The following is a 23,192-nucleotide window of genomic DNA, read 5'->3' on the forward strand; positions in this document are numbered from 1 at the left end:
CCTTTTGCACAAGGACACCCCCACTCCTCATGTCTAACATGAACGAATTAGGATCACTTCGTTTGTAGCACTTTACAACTCCTTGTAACAACTATAGAGTGGGTCGCATCCAATAGTGTTACCAGAATAAGGTACCCGACCTTATCCATATATTATAGATCATTTTAACTATTTACTCGAACCTGATCCACCTTTATGTCTCCACATAAAGTTCAAGTACTCATCCAATAGTCAAAGGACTTTTAGGTTTATTGGATTTCTATTCAAGCAATAGATCTATTCAATAACACATTTATTAAATTTTTAGAATAAGTTCCATTATTTACATACCATGAGTTTTAGGACATAAAACCCAATAATTGTCAGCCCTAAGAAGTGATAGAATGATGTCTCTATTCTTCTCTATTGGTGAAGAGATGCGCCAAGCTAGTCTTTTTCTTCAATTAAATTTTCTTTGGTGCTCAATACCTCATTCACAAACTTTTTCAACAAACTTTTCCTTTTAGGTTGCTGAGATTGTGAGAAAGAAGAAATCTCAGATTGAAAGGGTTGTTTTTTGGTGGTCATGGGTTTAACAGCTTCGGGTTGAAGCGGTGAGTCCCTCAACAATCGTCGAATGGTTTGATTAGTAATAATGCCTTTGACAGGCACCTCTTGTTCATCTTCCATCAACCCATTCTTGATGCAAAGTCTCATTGCTATTAAAAGGGAAGAAGAGTTGACCCCTCTGTTTGGAGAACATGACCTTAATATGGTTTGTGATGATGTAACCGACATTCATAGGGATGCGTTGCATGATGCAGTAGATGACCATCACCAAATCTCTTAATATGGAGTGGTTATGTGTTGTTGAGATCAACTTCTTCTTAACAAAGTATAACCACAAATTTGCTTCAAGCGCTAGGCAGTTTGGGGACAACGTCTTTAACCCTTTTGGTGAAATGTTCCAATTAAACCCTGGCTTTGCTAACATTGTTAATGCATCCTCCATTTCTTTCAATGTTGGCGATTCAATAATTTTTTTTCCTTCTACCTCGAGGTCATTTGGCAAGTTGAATAAGGCATTCACCTCTTGAAGAACAACTTAGTCCTATTGATTTTAACGTGGTGCCTTACTCGATGGGGGCATACTCTTATAAAAGGCATGCACTACTATAGGCATGAGCACTTCTTCACAGAATTCTTGCCATCCTAACGCGTCAATAATGTTTGTGATGAATGCGGGCAGTAGAGTATTTTCGGGGAAGAACCCCATCTCCATCAATAGGTCATCAAATTGCTTCTTTCGAGCCTTACCCGCATCCTTGAGCGCCTCTTCTTCCATCACCTTCTCTTTTCCCTTTTCTTTTTTTTCTTTTTCCTTTCAGGGCTTGCAGGTGCCCTGCTTCCTTCTACCACTTTTTTCCCTTTCTTTTTCACTGCAAGTCTCAAGCTCGTCGCCTGCTTCTCATCATTTTGTTTAAGCTAATTTTTCTTTTCCTTCTCAACCTCTTTACTCTTTTTCTCTGATCTCGACTCCTTTTTTTCATCCTTTCTTATTTCATTATTTTTTATGCGTTGGGCCTTTGACCGTTTCTCTAGGTCACTTTCTTCCATCATTTCTCGCTCAAATTCCTCGACGGCTTTTTTTACACTATCCATTTTTTCATTCAGTGTTCACTCTTAACGGAGGAGTTATAGTATAGTGTAGCATCAAGCAAGGATGTATTGCTGACTCTACTATAGAGGCAGAGTATGTTGTTGCTTGTGAAGCTTCAACAGAAACTGTCTTGCTTAGAAAGTTTTTTAAAGACTTGGAAGTGGTTCCAAATATGTCAATGTCGCCCCTATACTGTGATAATAGTGGTGTTGTGCAAACTCCAAGGAGCCTCAGAGCCACTAGAGAGAAAAACATATCGAGCACAAATATCATCATACGGGAGATTGTGCAACGAGGAGACATGATCGTCACGAAAATTGCTTCGGAGCACAATGTTGCTGATCCATTTACGAAGGACCTCACGACTAAAGTTTTTTAAAGTCACCTAGAGAGTTTAGGTCTATGGGATTTGAGTCATCTTGTCTTGGATAAGTGGAAGTATTATGAGGTATAGAGTGCCTTAATTTATTGTTGTATACTTTATTTTGTATGTACTGTACATTCCATTCACTTTAGAACAAGTGGAAGATTGTTGGATTTAGTGTCCTAAATCTCATGGATCTTGTATTTTGTAATTTGTAAATACAAATTATTTATTTAATAAAATAAGTAGTATTTTATTCATCATTTAGCACGCATTAACTCAATTTAATAAACTAAGATCCATGGATAAGCTTGAACAATATGTGGTAGACATACAAGTGGATCATCTTTAAGTAATAACCTAAAAGATCCATAGTATATGGATATAGTTAGGTGCCTTATCCTAGTGACACTACGAATACAACGTACTTTGTAAATGTTACAATAATTGTAAGTGTTACAAACGATTTGATCCAAATTGTTTATGTGGAGACATGTGAGTGGGAATATCTTGTACAAAGAGTTTGTATAAGACCAGACCACAAAATATTTTATTCTCTCTTTATAACACCGTTAAGTGAAGAGATTAACATTTCATAGGATGACCATAGGTAACTCGATCTCAATCCTAAGTGGGTTATGACTCTTATCTATAAAGGCAATCTTTTGATTTGTATGGGTGAGAATGGCCCGTGTCGTCGACTCAATAAGCTTACCATTTTGGGGATTTTTCAAAATAAGGAGCTAGGAACATAACTCCACAAGAGAGAATTCCCTCCTTCCCACTTTTAGGGAAAGTAGATGAACTGCTCTTTTAAGTGTTGCCTTCGAGTCTTCAACAAAGAGCTCCTCCCTCTTATTGGCCCCAAAGGGATTTGTTTATGGTAGGATCATAAACAAGCTATTCATTAGAGGATTAGTAGGACTTAAGAAGAAAGATGTAATTACAGGGGTAAAATGATAATTTTGACTTAGCTTTATTTACAAGCAATTCGTGAAGTGACTTATTGATGACTGGTTATATCCATGAACACAGAAATATATCTACAGTACGAAGAGTGCAATTGTGGATCTTTAGTGGAGTGACCCACAATTACTGAATGTTAATTAAGTTAATTAAAAAGTTTAATTAATTTAGTTTCGAATCATTGGGACTCCTAATTTGTAGGTCCATTAGGTCCTCCTGCTAGCTCACTAAGGGTAAAACAAGGATCAATTAACTTTTTGGATAATTTGAATTATTCAAATTATTTAAGGGAATTTTATATTATTAAGGATTAATATAAAATATAATGTATAATGATATATTAAAGTATATAGTTAATTATAAATATGATTTATAATTAAAATTATATAATAAAAGAATAAGATTTGAATATTAAATGAATTGAATTCATATTAAAACTATATAGTAAAATTTAATATGAATTGGATTCATATTAAAACTATAGGATAAGAGAGAGATATGCATTTTTAAATGATTTAAATGCATAATTAAATAAATATATGAATTTATATTGATTAAGTAATAGTAATAGTTAATTAATTAATTATTTGTTATATATTAAATATGATTTAATATATATTTATTATATATTAAATATGACTTAATATATATATATATTTATTAATTAAATAAATTAATCGTATTTTATAAAATAACTCCCCTGCAGTTATATAGAGGAATGGCCTCATGTTAGTTTATATGATACACAGAAACATAGAAACACAAAAGATGGTGGTGTGTTGTTCTGATCTCTCTGCTCTCTCTAAAAATCTCTAAGAGAAAAATCCTCTCTAAAAAGTTTCTTCAGTTCCCTGCCATTTGGATCCCACCATCCTTGATCCTCTCTGAGAATAGCTGATTAACCTCGTGGTGGTATGTTGTTGTTCGTGACTTTGAGGATCATGCAGAGGAATTTCACGGAGGCTTTTGAAGAAACTGGTCTTCAAAGGTATTGTTTCTATACTGTAGAAAATTGTATGCTAAACCTTTTAGTTCTATAAAATCAATTCTGTGATTTTTCCAATACCAATTAAAAAACACAATGTTAAAACGCTTTCGCATTGAGATTCAATCCCTTCAAGCCAAACTTCATTCAATGCAACAACTTTTTTATTACACTGGCAAAGTGCAAGTTTTCTTTTTTCTTTCTTTTTCTTTTTCATTCTTTTTTTTTTTTTGCATACGTTGATCGTGTTTATCCACCTTTGTTTTTCTTGCCCACACGGGTGTCCTACAAACATCCAACTACGAGTAGGTGCCATTTTCAACTCAACTCATATATCTGCTAGGTTACCCTTGCGTTGACATTGGAGTTTTTTTTTTTTTGTGTGTGTTTGTCGTTGATCCTAGTTACCCACCTTCGTTTTGGCTAGCCCGTACGAATATCATGCAGAGCATCCAACTATGAGCCGGTATCATTCTCAATTCAACTCTTATCAGGCTAGATTTCATTGTGTTGGCATTAAAGTCTTTTTTTCACTTATGCTTTATACTATTACAACCTTTCAACAAATGATGCATGTAGCTAGACTAACTAAACGCAAGGCTTTAAGTGAGGATGGACACATAATGTAGACAAATTACTAAAGTAAAATAGGGAGTCACATTTCTAAGCTAAAGGGCTAGTGAGTGGAAGAGATTTAATGAAACTTAGGTCAATTGTGAGTGCATAAATCATCCTAGGTGTCAAACTTGGACCAAGGAAAAATAGCTAAATTGAACATAGATGAGATATGTGTCCAATACTTAGCTAGCATGACATGAAGGCAAAATCATAAGAAGAGCCAAGGAAGTAAAGAAAACATAAGAGCATGCGTACTCAACATAACACCTACCTCAACAAAGTAAAAGCTTAAACGCAAGCTCACACTCAAAGCATACTACTAATTTAACTTAACACTGCTAGAATACAAGAAGCCAGGAAAGACCAATAAAAAATAGAATCCTGCCACCTAAGAAAAACAGTGCCAAGTCAAGAAATATAATTGGAATGCATATAGAGGGAAAGAAAGAAAGAGACAACTAATTCATTCTGTTTTAAACAAATTGTATCAGCCTAAATTATATGGACACTTGTCCACTATTGGTTAGGAGAATTTATTCCCATTCTCTTTTCTTTTTGTTGCCCAAAACTCTAAGGGAAATGGCCTGTATACGACTATAAATGCCACTGTGTACTGTGAGAAAATAAATATAGAAAAGGGAGAAATCGCTTGAGCTGCAGTCTCCTCTGTTTTTCTTCATTCCAGCTTGGAATCAGAGCGTTTAATGGCCAACGCCTCACACTCCAGAACATCGACAACAATGTCTGAAACCTCGAAGTTCAGCACTCCACCGTTGAACCAGCTCCTCAATCAAATTACCAGCACTAAGCTTGAATGAGGGAATTTTATGTTACGGAAAACTCTAGCCTTACTGATTCTTCGAGGATATCGGCTAGAAGGACATCTCTCAGGTTCAAAAGTCTGTCCTTCCATGTTCATTTCCCTCCCCATTGAAGGTATGTCTGTACATGAGGCAGAAACGACAGTCTCTGATCTTTCCGGAGGTGCATCAAGCTCCACAGGTGAGCAAATGTTGAATCCTCTCTATGAGGCCTGGGTCACAGCTGATCAACTACTATTAGGATGGTTATATAACTCAATGGCACCAAAAGTTGCCGTGCAGCTCATGGGGTTTGAAAATGCCAAAGGTCTATGGGATGCCATCCATGCTCTCTTTGGTGTTCAATCACGAGCTGAAGAGGATTACCTTCGTCAGGTGTTTCAACAAACACGCAAAGGGAACTCTACCATGTCCGAATACCTGAAACTCATGAAGCTACATTCGGACAACTTGGCTCAAGCAGGCAGTCCGGTATCCCCTCGAAACTTAATTTCTCAATAAGTTTTACTTGGTCTAGATGAAGAATATAACCCAGTAGTTGTTGTGATTCAAAGTAAATCGGATATATCTTCGTTGGATATGCAATCCGAGCTTCTTTCCTTCGAGAAACGGCTAGAGCATCAAAACTCGGCCAAGTCCTCTATTGCTTTTGTAGGAAATCCATCTGTGAATGTTGTGTTTAACAAAGGCAATAGTAGTGTCAAACCTACAAACTCCAACACTAATTTAGGTAACTCAAAGTTCCAGCACAACAACTTTAAACCTTCTTATCCAAACAATGGAGGAAGCAACCAAGGCAAGGGTCGAGGCAGGGGCAATCGCCCAACGTGCCAAGTCTGCTCCAAATATGGTCATGCGGCTGATGTGTGTTACCAACAATACAATAGGGAATATGTGCCCAATATGAATCAGGGTAGGGGTTCTGGCCATCAGCAACCACCCAACACCACTCCGTCAGCCTTCATGACCTCCTACTCCAACAATTCGTTCACTGTTACCCCTGAAAATTCAGCTGATGTCAATTGATATGCTGACAATGGTGCTACTAATCATGTTACAACAGACTTAACTCATATTTCCAATCCAACTGAGTATTCAGGTACTAATCTTGTAACTGTTGGTAATGGTGGTCAACTATACATTTCTGCTGTAGGAAACTCAAGTCTAAAATCTGATCAATGTGTCCTTAGCTTGGAAGATGTTTTTTATGTTCCATCTATTGCAAAGAACTTAGTAAGGTTCTCTAAACTAATGTAAGACAATGATATATTTATGGAATTTCATGGAAATTGTTGTATGATAAACGACAAGCATTCGGGCAACACTCTGGTGAAAGGCACACTTAAAGATGGTCTCTATCAGCTTGGAGAAGCAACCGTACGACCATGCGATGTCAAATCATAGAAGATTAGAACCCCTTAGACCTATGGACAAAAACAATGACTCAAAAGCACTTTTACCATCAAATGTCAGTGTAAATATTCTTTAGTCAATGGATCTGTGACATAGAAGGTTAGGTCATCCCTTCCCCAAAGTTTTGAAGTCAATATTAGATCAGTGTAAACAGTCTATCAAAGTTAATGAAAAAGCTCTGTTCTGTGACTCATGTCAGTTGGGCAAATCACATTCTCTCCCATTTTCTCAATCTGTATCAAGGGCCAAGGCCAACTTTGACTTAATTCACTCTAATGTATGGGGACCAGCCACAGTGCAATCTACGGCAGGTTTTCGATATTACATTTCCTTCTTGGATGATCATAGCAGATTCCTATGGACATACCCTCTTAAGCAGAAATCTGACACACTTGCAGCATTTTAGCACTTCACTCAAATGGTTAAAAATCAATTTGATGCAACTATTAAAATGTTTCAATTAGACAATAGGAGGTGAGTTCAAGAAGATCCATCAATTATGCTCCTCATTAGGGATCTTAAGTAGGCATTCCTGTCCCTACACTTCCGCTCAAAATGGAAGAGCTAAAAAAAAGCATCGGCACCTAGTTGAAATGGAACTCACACTTCTAGCACAAGCCTCTATGGCTTCTCAGTACCGGTGGGATGCGTTTGTCAATGCCAATCTTCTGATCAATGGCTTTATAACACCCCGTATTTTTTTTTAGTAATAATGTAATTTTAGTAATTTTTATTATTTGGAATTTCGGTAATTTTTATTATTTGAAGGGCATTTTTGGGATTTTGGACTTCAAGTATAAGTGCGAGAATTTAATTGTTGGCGCGAAATTATTCAATTTGGAAATTAATAGTTCTTTTTGAGAAGGAAAGAAATTTAATAGTATAAAGTGGAATAAAGAAAAGAATAAAATATAGTTAATATTTATTTCCTTTTTAGTTTATTATTATTATTATTATTTTATAAACCCCCCTCCCCTAAATTCCCTTCTCCCTCACCCACGACCAAACCCTCCCCCTTTTGGTTTGTTTTTCGCCAGCCACCGACCTCGACCACCAGCCCAAATCTACCCGCCGACCTTGACCACCAGCCCAGATTCGAGCCGCGAACAGACCAGATTCGACTTCGGCCTCTTCGCGTCTCAGTCGTTCGCGCTGCTCAGATCCGACTTTGGCCTCCCACGCCGAAACCGCCCGCGTCCGAGCCGTGAGTCCTTCCGCCGCTCGACTCATCGTGTCACCGCCTGCACCAGCGGCGACCCTGAGCATTCCCCCTTTTCTCTTCAGCTCGTTGCCGACCGAAACCTCCACCAGCTAGCCATGCCTGTCCGTGCCACCCAACTCCTATCGCCACCGTCGTTGCTTGTGCCGTCATCAGATTTATCAACTTGGGTAAGATTTCTGCTGTTTGGGGTTGTTTTCAATTGTTTCTTGACTGCTCATTTACTTTTGGCACCATTGATTGGGGCCTTTATGTGCCAACTTTAGGTTCATGCTCTTGAAGGTATTAAGGTGTTGTTAAGTGAAGTTGGAATTGCTTTAGCAGATTTGGTGTGCCTCATATCACACCTTGGGTGAGTTTACCCGGATTTTTGGCGGTACTTGGAGTATGTGTGATTAGGCCTTGGTTTTAATTTTAAAACTTGGTTGCGTTCTTATGTCAGGGTCTTACTTGGAGTTGTTGGCTTCGTTGGCTGTCTGAGTTTATCTGCAGATTTTTTATTTAGGTAAAGTTAAATTGAAGATCTTTAAATAATTTGGTTAATTGGATTTAGACCCCAAAGATGAGTTTAGAACTTTGGATTTGTTATTTTTGGACCAGGGGTGCTAAATTAATATTTGTAATATATGTTATAGGGTGGATTCGAAGCCTTCCAACAGTTGTAAGGGGGTTAATTACTTGGATTAAATTGTGACAAAATTTAAGGTAAGTAATCTTACTACTGGAACTGTCCACGGGCCAGTCACTGGATGTATGATAGCATGATGAACTGATAGTTTAGTATATGTTATGGTAGAATGATAGCATGATGAGTTGATAGTTTAGTATAACCGCTGTACGTTTTTGCTTTAGGATATGAAAGATGTATTTGTGCACATGTATACTTGAATGCTAGCATGAGATGATATTTGATTCCATGAGGTTGTATGTGATCTGTGAATATTGAGGCATGTGTGTTTGTTATAGAGCCATGATGTTGAAGCATATATGTATGTCATAGAATTATTGTGATAATTATGGTGTCGAGCCTATGCTAGTGATTTTACTGATTAGTTAGAATGCCCACTAGGTTTATGTTTCCTTTGGGATTCACCAGTTTGTGTTTCCTTCGGGATTCACCAGAGGTAATGGGCATATTTAGCTACAGTAGGATAGAACTCAGTTTTTCACGTATGTATATGTCCCCTGAGGACTAGGACAGTTTATATGTTCCATCAGAGGTAGGCATCTAAAGAACATAGATGCCTACCCTGATCCCAGTAGTGGGGTTACTTACTGAGTATTTTATACTCATTCTTTTTCATGTTATTGTTTCAGGTAAAGGTAGAGATGCACTAGCGATGGACAAGCGAAATTCGTGATCGAGCCACTGGGACTAGTTTTATGATTCCGCTTATGAGATTTAGATTTCTTTTCATGTTTTTCTTAACTTTCAGTTCTGATGTTTAAAACTTACTATTAAGAATTATTTTTAGACTTATTTATTATCATTTATGATTTATGGGTACCCTACTGTTGTTTTTAATATTTGAATTTAATGAAAGTCTTTTGAACTTACCTTATTTAATTAGTATTTATTTCACCATAACAGAGTGTCGTTTTAAGTTCCATGCATGCATGTATTTGGTAACGGCCTAACTTAAGTCCTAGGGGGTCGGGTCGTTACAGTTGGTATCAGAGCCCATGTTTTAGGTTCTGTAGACCGACATACTACGTAAGTCTAGATAGTCCCTATGGCTCAGTAACAGATCCCTCGTCATTGTCAGGTATGTCCTACTAATGAAAGTTTCAATGCATATATGAGATTAGTGACGGAGTGTTTTAATAGCATGATTTATGAGAAAGACCTAGAGATAGATAGTTAATTTATGAGTTCATGACAGGACATGGCACCTAAACCTAGAACAAGAAAGACCGTTAGAGAAGAAGTGCAAGAAGAGGGAGCTAAGAGTAACCAGACTATCCCGACAGCTCTAAATTCGCCTATGGCTCAAGTTAATGAGAAGGCAATGGAATCTAGAATTAGGGAAGTTGTTACATCCTCCCTAATGGGAAAACTGCAGGAGCTGATCCGTAGCATGATGGCAGGACAGACTGCCCAGACCCAGGCTCAGGAGGAACTAGTGCCATCCGAGCAGTTACAGCAGACCCGACCGTAGGACAGAGACATGCAGGGCCAATCTCTTAAGGTTAAGCATCTGAGGGATTTCAGGAAGTTTGACCGCCGCTCTTTTGATGGGTCGTTGGGGGACCCCATTAAAGCAGAGATGTGTTTGTCATTTATCGAGACGATTTTTCGTTTTATGAGGTACTTAAACGAGCATAAGCTTCAATGCGCCTTTTTCATGTTGATTGGTAACGCAAAAATTCTCTGTCTGACTGCGGTTCTTTGCAATGCGTCTATAATGGTACAAATAATTCACCGCGTCCTCTAACTAGTATCGCAAGGGTCTTCATACTTTTAATAGCTTTCTCAAATTGTGAAAGTCTATAGTTTTATTATGTGCAAACCTTTGCTTAAGAATTTGTTATCACATTCCTGTTGGGTTTGTTCTTAGCTTGCAGTGAGAATGCTGCCACCCTCTAAGTTTGGGGGTGGCAGCAATCTCGAAGAATTGCGTTCATAACATTGCGGTCATTTCCTTTAAAAAAAAAAAAAAGAGCTTTTGAAAATAACAACTCCACTGCTAATGCAATGGGGAAACCCATGTTGACAAGAGTTGCTTTGTGAAAGGCACTTACCCGTAGTTGGATGTCCGCATGACACCCATGGGGGCAAGCCAAAACGAAGGTAAGTCGCCAGAATCAACGTATAAGCGCAACTCCTCTGTCTGGCGCAAGCCAAATTAAGTAAGACATGAGTTGAGTTGAATATGAAATGCAACCGAAGTTGGATACCCACATGACACACGTGGGGGTAAGCCAAAATGAAGAGTGTAACCAGGTTCAATGTCGCGTTAGAATAAGTAAATGCATAAGCTTGAATTTTTTTGAACGAATGCATTCTCATGAGCTAAACACAAAGTTGTGAAGAATGAATAAAAAGTATTTGAGCAAAGGCTTGCCAAAATTTTAACTTAGAAAATATCTCTTTGAAGAAGCAGTCGAAGTAGAGGAGAGCACTGTGTCCATAGTTAGAGGCACGAGTAAATTATATTCTGAGAAGATGGTCATCAAAAAGACGCCGGAAGGTGAGTTAAGAATTTCTTAAGTATAACGCATGCTTGAGGATAAGCATGATTCTAAGTTTGAGAGGAGTGATAACTGGCAAAAATGCCAGTTATTATAAGCCTTTTATTTAAAATCATGAGGGCTAATAAGTAGAAAATGCGGTGATAATACTTAGAATTTGCGAAAAATTTAGTTTTGCGTCAATTAGCACCTAAATCCTCACTGACCCCAATATTATGCATTACTCCATGCCAAAATGTCTATTTTTGTAGCTATCGCAGGAATCAAACGCATGCGTTTGAAATAAGCAAGCAAAGACAAACACCTGCGCTGAAGCCAGGCGATCGCAAAGACAAATGCGCACGCTAAAGGTTGGATCATATGCGTCCATCGCATGGAAGTTGCAGTGATCGTATGCATCCAACGCATGGAATTTGCGGTGATCGTATGCGTCCAATACATAGAAGTTGCGATGATCAAGCGAATGCGGTGGTCAATTGGAAATTGCGGCCACGGAATGACCACCATAATAGAAGGACGATCATAAGATGGGTAGAACGCGTTGATGCTTCAGCTGAATCAAGCTCGGACGCATATCTTGGGAGTATCAACAAGATAAGGTGATGTGACATTAATAGAAGGACGATCATAAGATGGGTAGAACGCGTTGATGCTTCAGCTGAATCAAGCTCGGACGCATATCTTGGGAGTATCAACAAGATAAGGTGATGTGACATCATACCGCGACAAAAGCATCAATGAGCCATAACACAATCATTATAGCTGTCGGCGTTTAAACTCTATAAATAGCCTTTTGGACTTTCATTTCAAGACATCCGAATTTCTGCCTCAAGGCAGAGGTTTGTGATCACAGATGAGAGCTTGAAAGATATTTTCAGTGAGAATTCTTCATCTCCACAACCCAAACCGAGTGACGATAAGAGCATTCGCCGGAGATAGAGCTCGAGAGACACATCTCCACCATTCAACCATGGCACCACCGACAGCCTTGACGCAGAGTCCTTCCTTTCTCTTCTACTCTCTGTGTTGTATTACATTTTAGCTTAAATTATTAAAATATTTTGTGATCAATGCAAATCTTAACTCCTTCATTGTCGTCTTCTTCATCATCTTCATTTCTATCATAGTTTATCTTCAGTGTTTATTTATCAAAGACAATCGCATGCTTAATCGTGTAGCCTAGAGATAGGACGCATGAATCAACCCACTGAGAGGTGTGCGTTGTGGAGTATAGCGAGTTAATCCTCTTTGCTTGGTGAAAGGCTGTAGCAACACCTGCCTATGGGATGTTGTATTGCTTGTCTATAAGTTAAATAGTCGCGTCTAACTGCTTGAGAAAGTAAGAGATGGAACACACTAAAGCAAAGTTCGCATTGTTCCTAAAGATAGGCACAATCTTATGCTCGATGTAACTATGCACTATAGAGATATAGTCATGCAGCTGACCACCGAGAGGTGTGCGACGCGTTAGAGCAATGAGCTGGGAGTACTCAGGCGATTTAAGATAATAAACATTAATATGCATTAATGGTTGTTGTGTCTCTACTTATTCTCATTGCAAGTCTTCTATTGCTCAATCTATTTAGTTAGGAGTAGGAATAGTGTATACATCCATTAAACTTCTTTTTATTTTTCTTTTCATCACCTCAAACGCATTGCTTCACAAGAATTATCGAGTGACAGAGCCCTGTGTTTGACTTCTTGGATTACCCAAGCATTGCTTCACAAGAATTATCGAGTGACAGATCCCTGTGTTTGACCTTGGATTACCCAAGAAACTTGCGTTTGCGTTATACTTGGCGCGAGCGCAAGAAAACTTGTGATAGGAATGCGTGGTCATTGCATATTAGTTTAATGCATCTTCATTCCGACGCATGACCTCAGACACATGGGTGCAAATGCATAAGCCATGTCAAACGCATGAATTCATGTACAACCCTATCCGTCCTTAATAAAAATAAATAAAACAATCCGTTCCTAAATACCAATAATAAGTTGTCCTGCTTTACTCCTGAACTAGTAGCCACCGAGGCAGCAAGGACAGAGAGATTCATCTAGGGTCTGAGGAGTGGACTGTGAGGTATGGTACATGCCTTGAACCTCAAGACGTATGCTGCGAAACTGTGGGCCGCCGTGAGGATTGATGCTGACTCCCAGTTGGAAGAGGAATACAGGAGGTCGCTCGGGATTGGGACCTCTGCAGGTCAGAAAAGAAAGGCTGAGCCCAGGGCTTCTGAGCATCAGCAGAGGAATCAAAACACAGTGAATGCTCCACGTCAGTGAGAACAACAGGGTTCCTAAGTTGTGACTGGCAGGGAGGATAGGTCGATATGTACTACTTGTGGTAAGCGACACTGGGGACGTTCTCTAGCCGGCTCTGGGGTCTGTTTTCGATGTAGCCAGAAAGGGCATATGTCAGAGAGATGCCCAAGGAGGAACGTGCCTGAACACAAGGGCTAGCCCCTAAGCTCATTTCAGGGGGGGCCCGAGTCGTCAGTAGCAGCAGGGTAAGGTGTTCTCTACCACTCGGCATGAGGCCGAGAAGTCAGGCACAGTGGTGACAGGTACGCTTCCCATTTTGGGGCACCATGCTTTAGTTTTGTTTGACTCTGGTTCTTCGCATTCGTTTATATCTACTGCATTTGTAAGGCATGCCATGTTAGATTCAGAACCTTTGCCATTTACATTATCCATTTCCACTCCATCAGGAGAGATCATGTTAACTACAGAAAAGATAAAAGCATGTCAGGTAGATGTAGCAAATTGTGCATTAGATGTAACCTTTGATAATTTTAGATATGCGCGATTTTGATGTGATTTTGGGCATGGATTGGTTAGCTGCTAATCATGCCAGCATAGATTGCTCCTGTAAGGAGGCCATCTTTAACCCTCCTACAGGAGCCAGTTTTAAGTTTAAAGGGGTTAAAATCGTAGTCCTACTCAAAGTGATTTCAACATTGAAGGTCAGTAGACTGTTTGACCAAGGAGCCTGGGGTTTTATGGCCAATGTGGTGGACACTAGAGAGACTAAAGTCACCTTGACTTCGGAGCCAGTAGTGAGGGATTTTCCAAATGTTTTTCTAGAGGATCTTCCCAGACTGCCCTCGCAGTGGGAGATAGATTTTGCTATTGAGTTGGAGCCAGGCATAACCCCTATTTTAAAGGCTCCATACAGGATGGCCCCGATAGAGTTGAAGGAACTGAAGGTCCAATTGCAGGAGTTATTGGACAAGGGTTTCATTCACCCTAACGTGTCACCATGTGGTGCACCTGTTTTTTTTGTGAAAAAGAAGGATGGATCGTTACGTCTGTGCATTGATTACAGGGAGCTGAACAAGGTGACCGTCAAGAACAAGTATCCCCTCCCCAGGATTGATGATTTGTTTGACCAGTTGCAGGGAGCTACAGTATTCTTAAAGATTGATCTCCAATCAGGATACCATCAGCTGAGAATAAAGGATAGTGATATACCCAAGACAGCTTTTCTTTTGAGATATGGGCATTATGAGTTCATAGTGATGTCGTTCGGTCTAACGAATGCTTAGCACTGTTCATGGATTTGATGAATAGGGTGTTCAAGGAATTCCTCGACACCTTTGTGATTGTTTTTATTGATGATATCTTGGTATATTCCAAGATAGAGGCCTAACATGAGGAGCATTTGCGGAAAGTTTTGGAGACGTTGAGTGCCAATCAGCTATATGCTAAGTTTTCTAAATGTGAATTTTGGTTGAGGCAGGTGTCCTTTCTAGGGCATGTAATATCGAAGGAAGGTGTCTCTATAGATCCTACAAAGATTGTGGCAGTTACGAGTTGGGCTCGTCCAACCACAGTTAGTGAAGTGTGCAGTTTCCTAGGGTTAGCAGACTACTATAGACAATTTGTAAAGGACTTCTTTCGCATAACCGCCCCATTGACCCAGTTGACCCGGAAGGGAGCGGCTTTTGTTTGGAATGAGGCTTGTGAAGACAGTTTCCAAGACCTCAAGCAGATGTTGGTTTCAGCCCCAGTCCTTATAGTACCAGATGGATCAAGTGGTTTTTTCATTTACAGTGACGCGTCCAAGAAGGGGTTGGGATGCGTATTGATGCAGCAGGGTAGAGTAGTTGCTTACGCTTCACGTCAGTTAAAGAAGCATGAACAGAATTATCCCACTCACGACTTGGAACTAGCAGCAGTGGTGTTTGCTCTCAAGATCTAAAGGCATTACTTGTATGGAGAGAAGATACAGATCTTCACCGACCATAAGAGTTTGAAGTACTTTTTCACCCAGAAAGAGTTGAACATGAGGCAAAGAAGGTGGTTGGAGCTGGTGAAAGATTACGACTGTGAAATTTTGTACTACCCAGGAAAGGCAAACGTAGTGGCATATACTCTAAGTAGAAAGGTGGCTCATTCAGCAGCCTTCATTACCAGATAGACTCATTTTTGCAGGGAGCTAGAGAGGGTAGAGATTGTAGTGGCAGTGGGAAAGGTCACGACACAGTTAGCACAGTTGTCAATGAGACCGAGTCTAAGGCATAAGATTATTGATGCGCAGTGAGGTGACTCTCATCTAGAGGAGAGAGTTTGTAGGGTGGAGTCAGGCCAGGATGGCGAATTCTCAGTATCAGTGGAAGGTGGCCTCCTTTATCAGGGACGTTTTTGCGTGTCAGCAGTTAGTGATATTAAAGATGAGTTATTGACAGAGGCTCATAGTTCTTTATTTTTTATTCACCCCGGCAGCACCAAGATGTATCAGGACTTGAAACGTTACTACTGGTGGAATGATATGAAAAGAGAGATTGCAGAGTTCGTCAGTAAGTGCTTGGTGTGCCAACAGGTGAAAGCCCCGAGGTAGAAACCAGCAGGCTTGTTACAGCCATTGAGTGTACCAGAATGGAAGTGGGAGCATGTGTTTATGGACTTCATCGTGGGGTTGCCATGGACAGTCAAAGGTTTCACTGTGATATGGGTTGTGGTAGATAGACTTACAAAGTTAGCACATTTCATACCTGGGAAGTCCACCTTTTTCAGTGAATAAGTGGGCATAGATATACATGAAGAAGGTGGTGACATTGCACAGAGTGCCTGTGTCCATCGTGTCGGACAAAGACCTCGTTTCACGTCTAATTTCTAGAAAAGTCTTCAGGCAGCTTTGAGGACCCAATTAAATTTCAGTACAGCTTTCCACCCACAGACTGATGGGTAGACAGAGCAATTGAATCAAATATTGGAAGACATGTTGCGTGCTTGTGCCTTAGAGTTTTCAGGAAGCTGGGATGCTTACTTGCATTTAATGGAGTTTGCTTATAATAGCAGCTACCAGTCCACTATTGGGACGTCACCCTTTGAGGCCCTATATGGGAAGAGTTGCAGGTCCCCTGTGTGTTGGGATGAGGTAGGAGAGAGGAAATTGTTAGGACCTGAATTAGTGCAGACCACGATGAGGCAATACAGAAGATCAGGGCTCGTATGCAAACGACTCAGAGCAGACAGAAGAGCTATGCCAATGTAAGACGTATGGACCTAGAATTTGAGATTGGTGTGAAAGCGTTCTTAAAGGTGGTACCCATGAAAGGTATTCTAAGGTTTGGAAGGAAGGGGAAGTTGAGTCCGAGATTCATTGGACCTTTCGAGGTCCTGGAGTGGGTTGGCCTCGTAGCTTACCGATTGGCATTGCCTCCAGCATTGTCTTCAGTTCATAATGTCTTCCATGTTTCGATGCTAAAGAAGTATGTGACCGACCCATCCCATGTAGTTAACTTCGAGCCCTTACAGTTGAATGACAACTTGAGCTACGAAGAGAAGCCTGTAGAGATCCTCGCCAGCGAGGTAAAGACATTGCGCCGTAGGGAAATTGCTATTATGAAAGTCCTGTGGCAGAATCACCAGTTCAAGAAGGCTACCTGGGAGCGAGAGGATGAGATGAAGGCCTAGTACCTGGAGCTTTTTCAAGAATGAACTTTCGAGGACGAAAGTTCTTTGAGGAGGGAAGAATGTAACACCTCGTATTTTTTTTTAGTAAATAATGTAATTTCAGTAATTTTTATTATTTGAAATTTCAGTAATTTTTATTATTTTGAGGGCATTTTTGGGATTTTGGACTTCAAGTGTAAGTGCGGGAATTTAATTGTTGGCGTGAAATTATTCAATTTGAAAATTAATGACAGGAATTAATTTCTTTTTTAGAAGGAAATGAATTTAATAGTATAAAGTGGAATAAGGAAAAGAATAAAATATAGTTTATATTTATTTCATTTTTAGATTATTATTATTATTTTATAAGCCCCCTCCCCCCCCCATTAAGAATTGTTTCCAAAATTCCCTTCTCCCTCACACGTGACCAGACCCTCCCCCCTCCCTTTTTTTTTCCTCCAGCCGTAGTCCTTCTCGCCTCAACCACCAGCCCAGATCTCCCCGCCGCTCGCCGCTGACCTTGACCGCCAGCCCAGATTCGACTTCGACCTCTTCGCGTCTCAGCCGTTCGCGCCGCCCAGATCCGACTTCGGCCTCCCACGCCGAAGCCGCCCGTGTCCGAGCCACGAGTCCTTTCGCCGCTCGACTGGTCACGCCACCGCCTGCACCAGCGGCAACCCTGAGCATTCCCCCTTTTCTCTTCAGCTCGTCGCCGACTGGAACCTCCACCAGCCAGCCAAGTCTATCCGGTTCCGCCCAGCTCCGGTCGCCAACGTCGTTGCTTGTGCCGTCATCAGATTTATCAACTTGGGTAAGATTTCTGCTGTTTAGGACTGTTTTCAATTGTTTCTTGACTGCCCATTTACTTTTGGCACCATTGATTGAGGCCTTTATGTGTCAACTTTGGGTTCATGCTCTTGAAGGTATTAAGGTGCTATTAGGTGAAGTTGGAATTGCTTTAGCGGATTTGGTGCGTCTCATATCACACCTTAGGTGAGTTTACCCGGATTTTTGGTGGTACTTGGAGTATGTGTGATTAGGCTTTGGTTTTAATTTTAAAACTTGGTTGCATTCACAGGGTCTTACTTGGAGTTGCTGGTTTCATTGGCTGTCTGAGTTTATCTGCGGATTTTCGATTTAGGTAAAGTAGGGTGGATTCAAAGCCTTCCAAGAGTTGTAAGAGGGTTAATTACTTGGATTAAATTGTGACCAAATTTAAGGTATGTAATCTTACTATTAGAATTACCCACGGGCCAGTCACTGGATGTATGACAGCATGATGAACTGATAGTTTAGTATATGTTACGGTAGAATGACAGCATGATGAACTGATAATTTAGTATAACCGTTGTACGTTTTTGCTCGAGGATATGAAAGATATTTGTGCACATGGATGCTTGAATGCTAGCATGAGATGATATTTGATTCCATGAGGTTGTATGTGATCTGTGAATATTGAGGCATGTGTGTTTTTTGTAGAGCCATGATGTTGAAGCATATATGTATGTCATAGAGTTATTGTGATAATTATGGTGTCGAGCCTATGCTAATGATTTTACTGATTAGTTAGAATGCCCACTAGGTTTGTGTTTCCTTCAGGATTCACCAGTTCGTGTTTCCTTCGATATTCACCAGAGGTAGTGGGCATATTTAGCTACAGTAAGATAGAACTCAGTTTTTCACGTATGTATGTGTCCCCTGAGGACTAGGACAGTTTATATGTTCCACTAGAGGTAGGCATCTAGAGGACATAGATGCCTAATCTGACCCCAGTAGTGGGATTACTTATTGAGTATTTTATACTCATTCTTTTTCATGTCGTTGTTTCAGGTAAAGGTAGAGATGCACTAGTGATGGACAGGCGAAATTCGTGATCGAGCCACTGGGACTAGTTTTATGCTTCCGCTCATGAGATTTAGATTTTTTTTCCTGTTTTTCTTAACTTTCAGTTCTGGTGTTTAAAACTTACTATTAAGAATCGTTTTCAGACTTATTTATTATCATTTATGATTTATGGGTACCCTACTGTTGTTTTTAATATTTGTTTTTAATATTTAGTAACGGCCTAACTTAAGTCCTAGGGGGTCGGGTCGTTACAGGCTTACCCACTCCTGTACTAAAGGGCCAATCTCCAACTCAGACTTTAACAAGGTGCTGGATATAAGTAAACTAAGAACGTTTGGATGTGCGTGCTTCCCTTGCATTAGACCATATCAACATCACAAGTTTCAATATCATTATGAAAAATGTGTGTACTTAGGACCCGGTGTACTCCACAAAGGACATCGATGCTTAGCCAAATCGAGTAAAGTATACATATCTAGAAATGTTGTCTTTGAAACTGAGTTTCCCTTTTCTACTGGTTTTCAGGTGACCAGTGGCCATCCACAAGCCATCCCTTCATCACTGTCTTCTCAAATGCCAGTCCCTCTTGTCCAAGTCCTTCCCCAGCCATTACAAACAAGTCCAACTATATCGACAATCACTCCTCATCAAAGTAGTTCACCAAGCCCTACTAGTGCACAACAAACCATATCTCCAATTCCATCAACTCCAGCATCTCCTATCCACCAACCTGCAGCTCCTCAACTCCCTCCCCTATGACCGTTCCCTCTCCCATGTCAATCTCATCCTCTCAAATCATTGCAAACTCTCCACACATAGACCATTCACCTTCCCCTGCACCTATTTAGCAGCCCACTGTTCCCACTGAGCAACAGCAGCACATAGTCTCCCTCCAACCAACACATCCGATGATTACCAGAGCAATGGCTGGTATTTTCAATCCAAAAATCCTGATCACAGCTGCTAAAACCGATTGAACTATACAGAACCTACCAGAGTAAAAAAGGCTCTTCTCACACCTCAATGGAAAGCAGCCATGAACAATGAATATCAAGCTCTAGTCCAAAGGAATACATGGCATCTAGTACCACCCTCGGATTCATACAATGTTCTAGGCAACAAATGGATCTTCAGGTTAAAGAAACACCCTGATGGCTCAATAGACAGATACAAAGTACGTTTGGTAGCGAAGGGGTTTTATCAACATCAAGGGATTGGTTTTTTTGAGACATTCAGCCCTGTAGTTAAGGCCTCCACCATCAGAGTTGTTCTCAGTATTGCTATTTCTAAAGGCTGGGAGATTCGTCAGTTGGATTTCAATAACGCTTTCCTAAATGGAAACCTACAAGAAGATGTGTATATGAAGCAACCTACTGGCTATGTTAGCACCGAACACCCTGAGTATGTGTGCAAGCTCGACAAAGCAATCTATGGCTTAAAACAAGCCCCTCGGGCCTAGAGAAACACGTTAGGTGCCTTAATCAGCTGGGGATTCAATATCTCAAAGGCTGACAACTCATTGTTCATATTTCACACTCGTGAGTCCATTATCTTTCTACTGGTCTATGTTGATGATCTAATAATAATAGGTAGCAATCCTCAACTGATATCACAACTCATCAGTCTATTTGACAGCAGGTTTGCCTTGAAGGATCTAGGCCACCTTACCTATTTCTTAGGCATTCAAGTCCACTATTTAAGTCTGGCTTCATTCTCAATCAAGCAAAGTATGTGGAAGACCTACTCCACAAACTTGGTCTCACGAATCTTAAATCGGCAGCCTCTCCCTGTACAGTAGGTAAACACCTCTCATTAACTGATGGACAACCTCTATCTGATCCCTACATGTTTAGAAGCACCATCGGAGCTCTTTAATATCTAACACATATGAGACCGGATATAGCATACATTGTTAATCACTTGAGCCAATTCTTGAAGGCACCTACTGATATTCATTGGTAAGCATCTAAGAGGGTACTTCGGTACATCAGTGCCACTAGACATCATGGCCTTTTCTTTCAGCCTAGTACTGATTTACAAATCACAGCTTTCTCGGATGCTGATTGGGCTTCCAACATCGATGACAGGAAATCTATTGCAGCTTATTGTGTGTATGTCGGACACAATCTAGTGTCTTGGTCCTCCAAGAAGCAAACGGTGGTTGCAAGATCCAGCACAGAGTCTGAATATCGGGCCCTTGCTCATGCCACAGCTGAGATCATCTGGCTAATACAGGCCCTTATAGCCATTCCAACTAACACTACACTAGATATTATGAAAGCAAATAAAGGATAGTTAGAATGCATCCCTGGATGTGAGGCCTCTAAAATACTTAAGTCTCGATTTGTGCGATCGAACATTTTGCCAAATTTTGAAATTGTTGATTCTTGCTGAGAGATTGCATTTTCTTACATCCCAATTCAACATTTTTGCACTTCGATCCATGTCTTGCAACAACCTCTTTTGCAAGATATTGTTGGTTTGGGAATTCTTCATCTAGCACACATTTTTTTTCCGTCATCTATCAACTGCACTGGAACATCAACATGAAGATATGGCTTTGCTGCAAGTATCACAACATGCGTTAGAGCATCATGTATAGGAGAACCATGCATTGTGGTAAATTGAAAATTTTCATGTCTTCATGGACTCCTTCACTGGGCAACTTCTTCATGGCGAGATCATGTGGTGGAGTACATAGAGGTATATCCTCTAGTACGTCTCTCAATATCTTAGCACGACATTGTTTCGTGATCCGTCATAGATGCGCCAACATTGTTTGACAATTCCCCGTGGAATTGATTTTGCATTTCATTCTTGATTTTGTCTTTTTGCACTTACAAAAAGCCTAAGAGAGGTTGCTTGGCTTTGGAGGACGTCATTCTTTTTCATGTATGCTTTCAACATTGACTCCAAAGTTTCTGACAGCCCTTCACTTTGTTGTTAAGCATAAAGCTAATAGTCTTCATATTGAGCAACTTGCGTTGATATTTCAAAGAAGCATTGGTGTGTTGCCAACCATCATGGACATATTCCTCCATGCGTTGAACATTAAGCTTGTGTAGAGTATAGTCAATGTTGTTAGTATGGAAGTCTTGCGTTGAACATTAATGCGTTAACATTAATGATGCATTTGCTGGGAACGGTACCTGTTTAAACCAAGAAAACAATCAAAACCAAAATCAATCAAATTTTAAAATAAAAATCCCCGATAATGGCACTAAAAAATTGTTGTGTACTCAATCGTGCTCAAATAACCTAAAATAATTCTATAAATCACACGAGCTTTCTCTTAAGGTCCATGTATAAATCGATTGAGAGATAGTCTCAATGAGGATTGAGGTCGAATACGGAGATTTGACTAAATAAAAATAAGATTCTGTTAATGGTTTTTACTCAAAACTCACAGATGGTTATCGTACAAATGAAAAGGTACTCCACCTCGTGGTGAGTTAACTCTTAAACTCAACAACAAATTTTTGTTCATATTCATAACCTCTAGGGACTCCACCTCGTAGTGAGTTAGCCACATAAATCATATTTCTTGTAGGATTGTATCAGCAACAACGAAAGCAACAAGGATCATTAAGCACTCTAATTCATTAATTTTGGCAAAATATAAAGCATGCTCTTACAAAAATAAGTGAGTTTCATGACATACCTTTGTAGAACTTCTTCAAAGCTCGATCTACTACTTACTTGGTTGAGTGAGATCCACAATTACTTGCTCTCAGTTGATTGTTACCACTTGGATTCGATTAGCTAGATGGAATCAAGAGTTGAATTTAAGTACGCACTAAACTAAATGAACATTCACTTATCATTGAGCTCGCGGGAATGAGGACTAACTTATCTCAACTTGCTAATGATTTAGCTACTCATGAAAAAAAAATGGAAGAAAGAGAAGATAAAATAATGGAAGTCATGATATGTATTAAAATAAGTGAAAGATGTTTACAATATAACGTAGACGATATTCAAAGATAGAAATACAGAAAATGAGAAATAAAGTAAAGAGATGAAGAGAATGAAGAGGATGATCGCCGATAGCAATCCTTTTTTTTTTTTTTTGCTTCCCGTTGGTCTAAAATGGAGGATAGGTTGTGCTCTGCAGTGGAGTGAAAGAGAAAAAGCCTCTTTCGAGTTCTTCTTCTCCAGCGGCAGTGGTGGGAGTTCTTCTTGAGGAAGATTGCCTTGGAAATGGAGATGGAATGTCCTCTGAAAATTCTCTT

At 40.0% G+C, this 23,192-nt stretch overlaps 2 protein-coding genes and 2 long non-coding RNA genes across 5 annotated transcripts; all 4 read left to right on the forward strand.

Annotated features, from left to right (window-relative positions):
* Positions 1 to 5,510: 5,510 nt before the first annotated feature.
* On the forward strand, positions 5,511 to 6,419 carry LOC150033301 (uncharacterized). The gene is made up of 2 exons (XM_090306368.1): positions 5,511 to 5,856; positions 5,911 to 6,419. The coding sequence occupies exons 1-2, from the start codon at positions 5,511 to 5,513 to the stop codon at positions 6,417 to 6,419; spliced, it is 855 nt and encodes a 284-aa protein (XP_090162494.1).
* A 10,300-nt stretch (positions 6,420 to 16,719) lies between these two features.
* On the forward strand, positions 16,720 to 17,136 carry LOC150033302 (uncharacterized). Its single transcript, XM_090306369.1, has one exon. The coding sequence runs from the start codon at positions 16,720 to 16,722 to the stop codon at positions 17,134 to 17,136; it is 417 nt and encodes a 138-aa protein (XP_090162495.1).
* A 364-nt stretch (positions 17,137 to 17,500) lies between these two features.
* LOC120088590 (uncharacterized) lies at positions 17,501 to 19,135 on the forward strand. Its single transcript, XR_005484974.2, has 4 exons — positions 17,501 to 17,926; positions 18,039 to 18,108; positions 18,194 to 18,335; positions 18,946 to 19,135. It is a non-coding gene; the product is annotated as an uncharacterized LOC120088590 (long non-coding RNA).
* A 1,226-nt stretch (positions 19,136 to 20,361) lies between these two features.
* On the forward strand, positions 20,362 to 21,354 carry LOC120087989 (uncharacterized). 2 transcript variants are annotated; one of them, XR_016523713.1, is made up of 3 exons: positions 20,362 to 20,498; positions 20,596 to 20,918; positions 21,048 to 21,354. It is a non-coding gene; the product is annotated as an uncharacterized LOC120087989 (long non-coding RNA). The 2 variants fall into 2 exon arrangements; XR_016523712.1 differs by having other exon boundaries at positions 20,599 to 20,918.
* Positions 21,355 to 23,192: the final 1,838 nt, after the last annotated feature.

This window comes from Benincasa hispida, chromosome 10 (assembly GCF_027475165.1).
Source record: "Benincasa hispida cultivar pf3 chromosome 10, pf3_genome.v1.1, whole genome shotgun sequence".
Lineage (NCBI taxonomy): Eukaryota > Viridiplantae > Streptophyta > Magnoliopsida > Cucurbitales > Cucurbitaceae > Benincasa > Benincasa hispida.

Excerpts from the sequence above, each read along its gene's own strand:
- LOC150033302 (XM_090306369.1), top strand. The coding sequence starts at position 16,720 with ATGGACCTAGAATTTGAGATTGGTGTGAAAGCGTTCTTAAAGGTGGTA.
- LOC150033301 (XM_090306368.1), top strand. The coding sequence starts at position 5,511 with ATGTCTGTACATGAGGCAGAAACGACAGTCTCTGATCTTTCCGGAGGT. Across the intron at positions 5,857-5,910 it reads GGACAACTTGGCTCAAGCAG|ATGAAGAATATAACCCAGTA; the intron begins GCAGTCCGGTAT and ends TACTTGGTCTAG.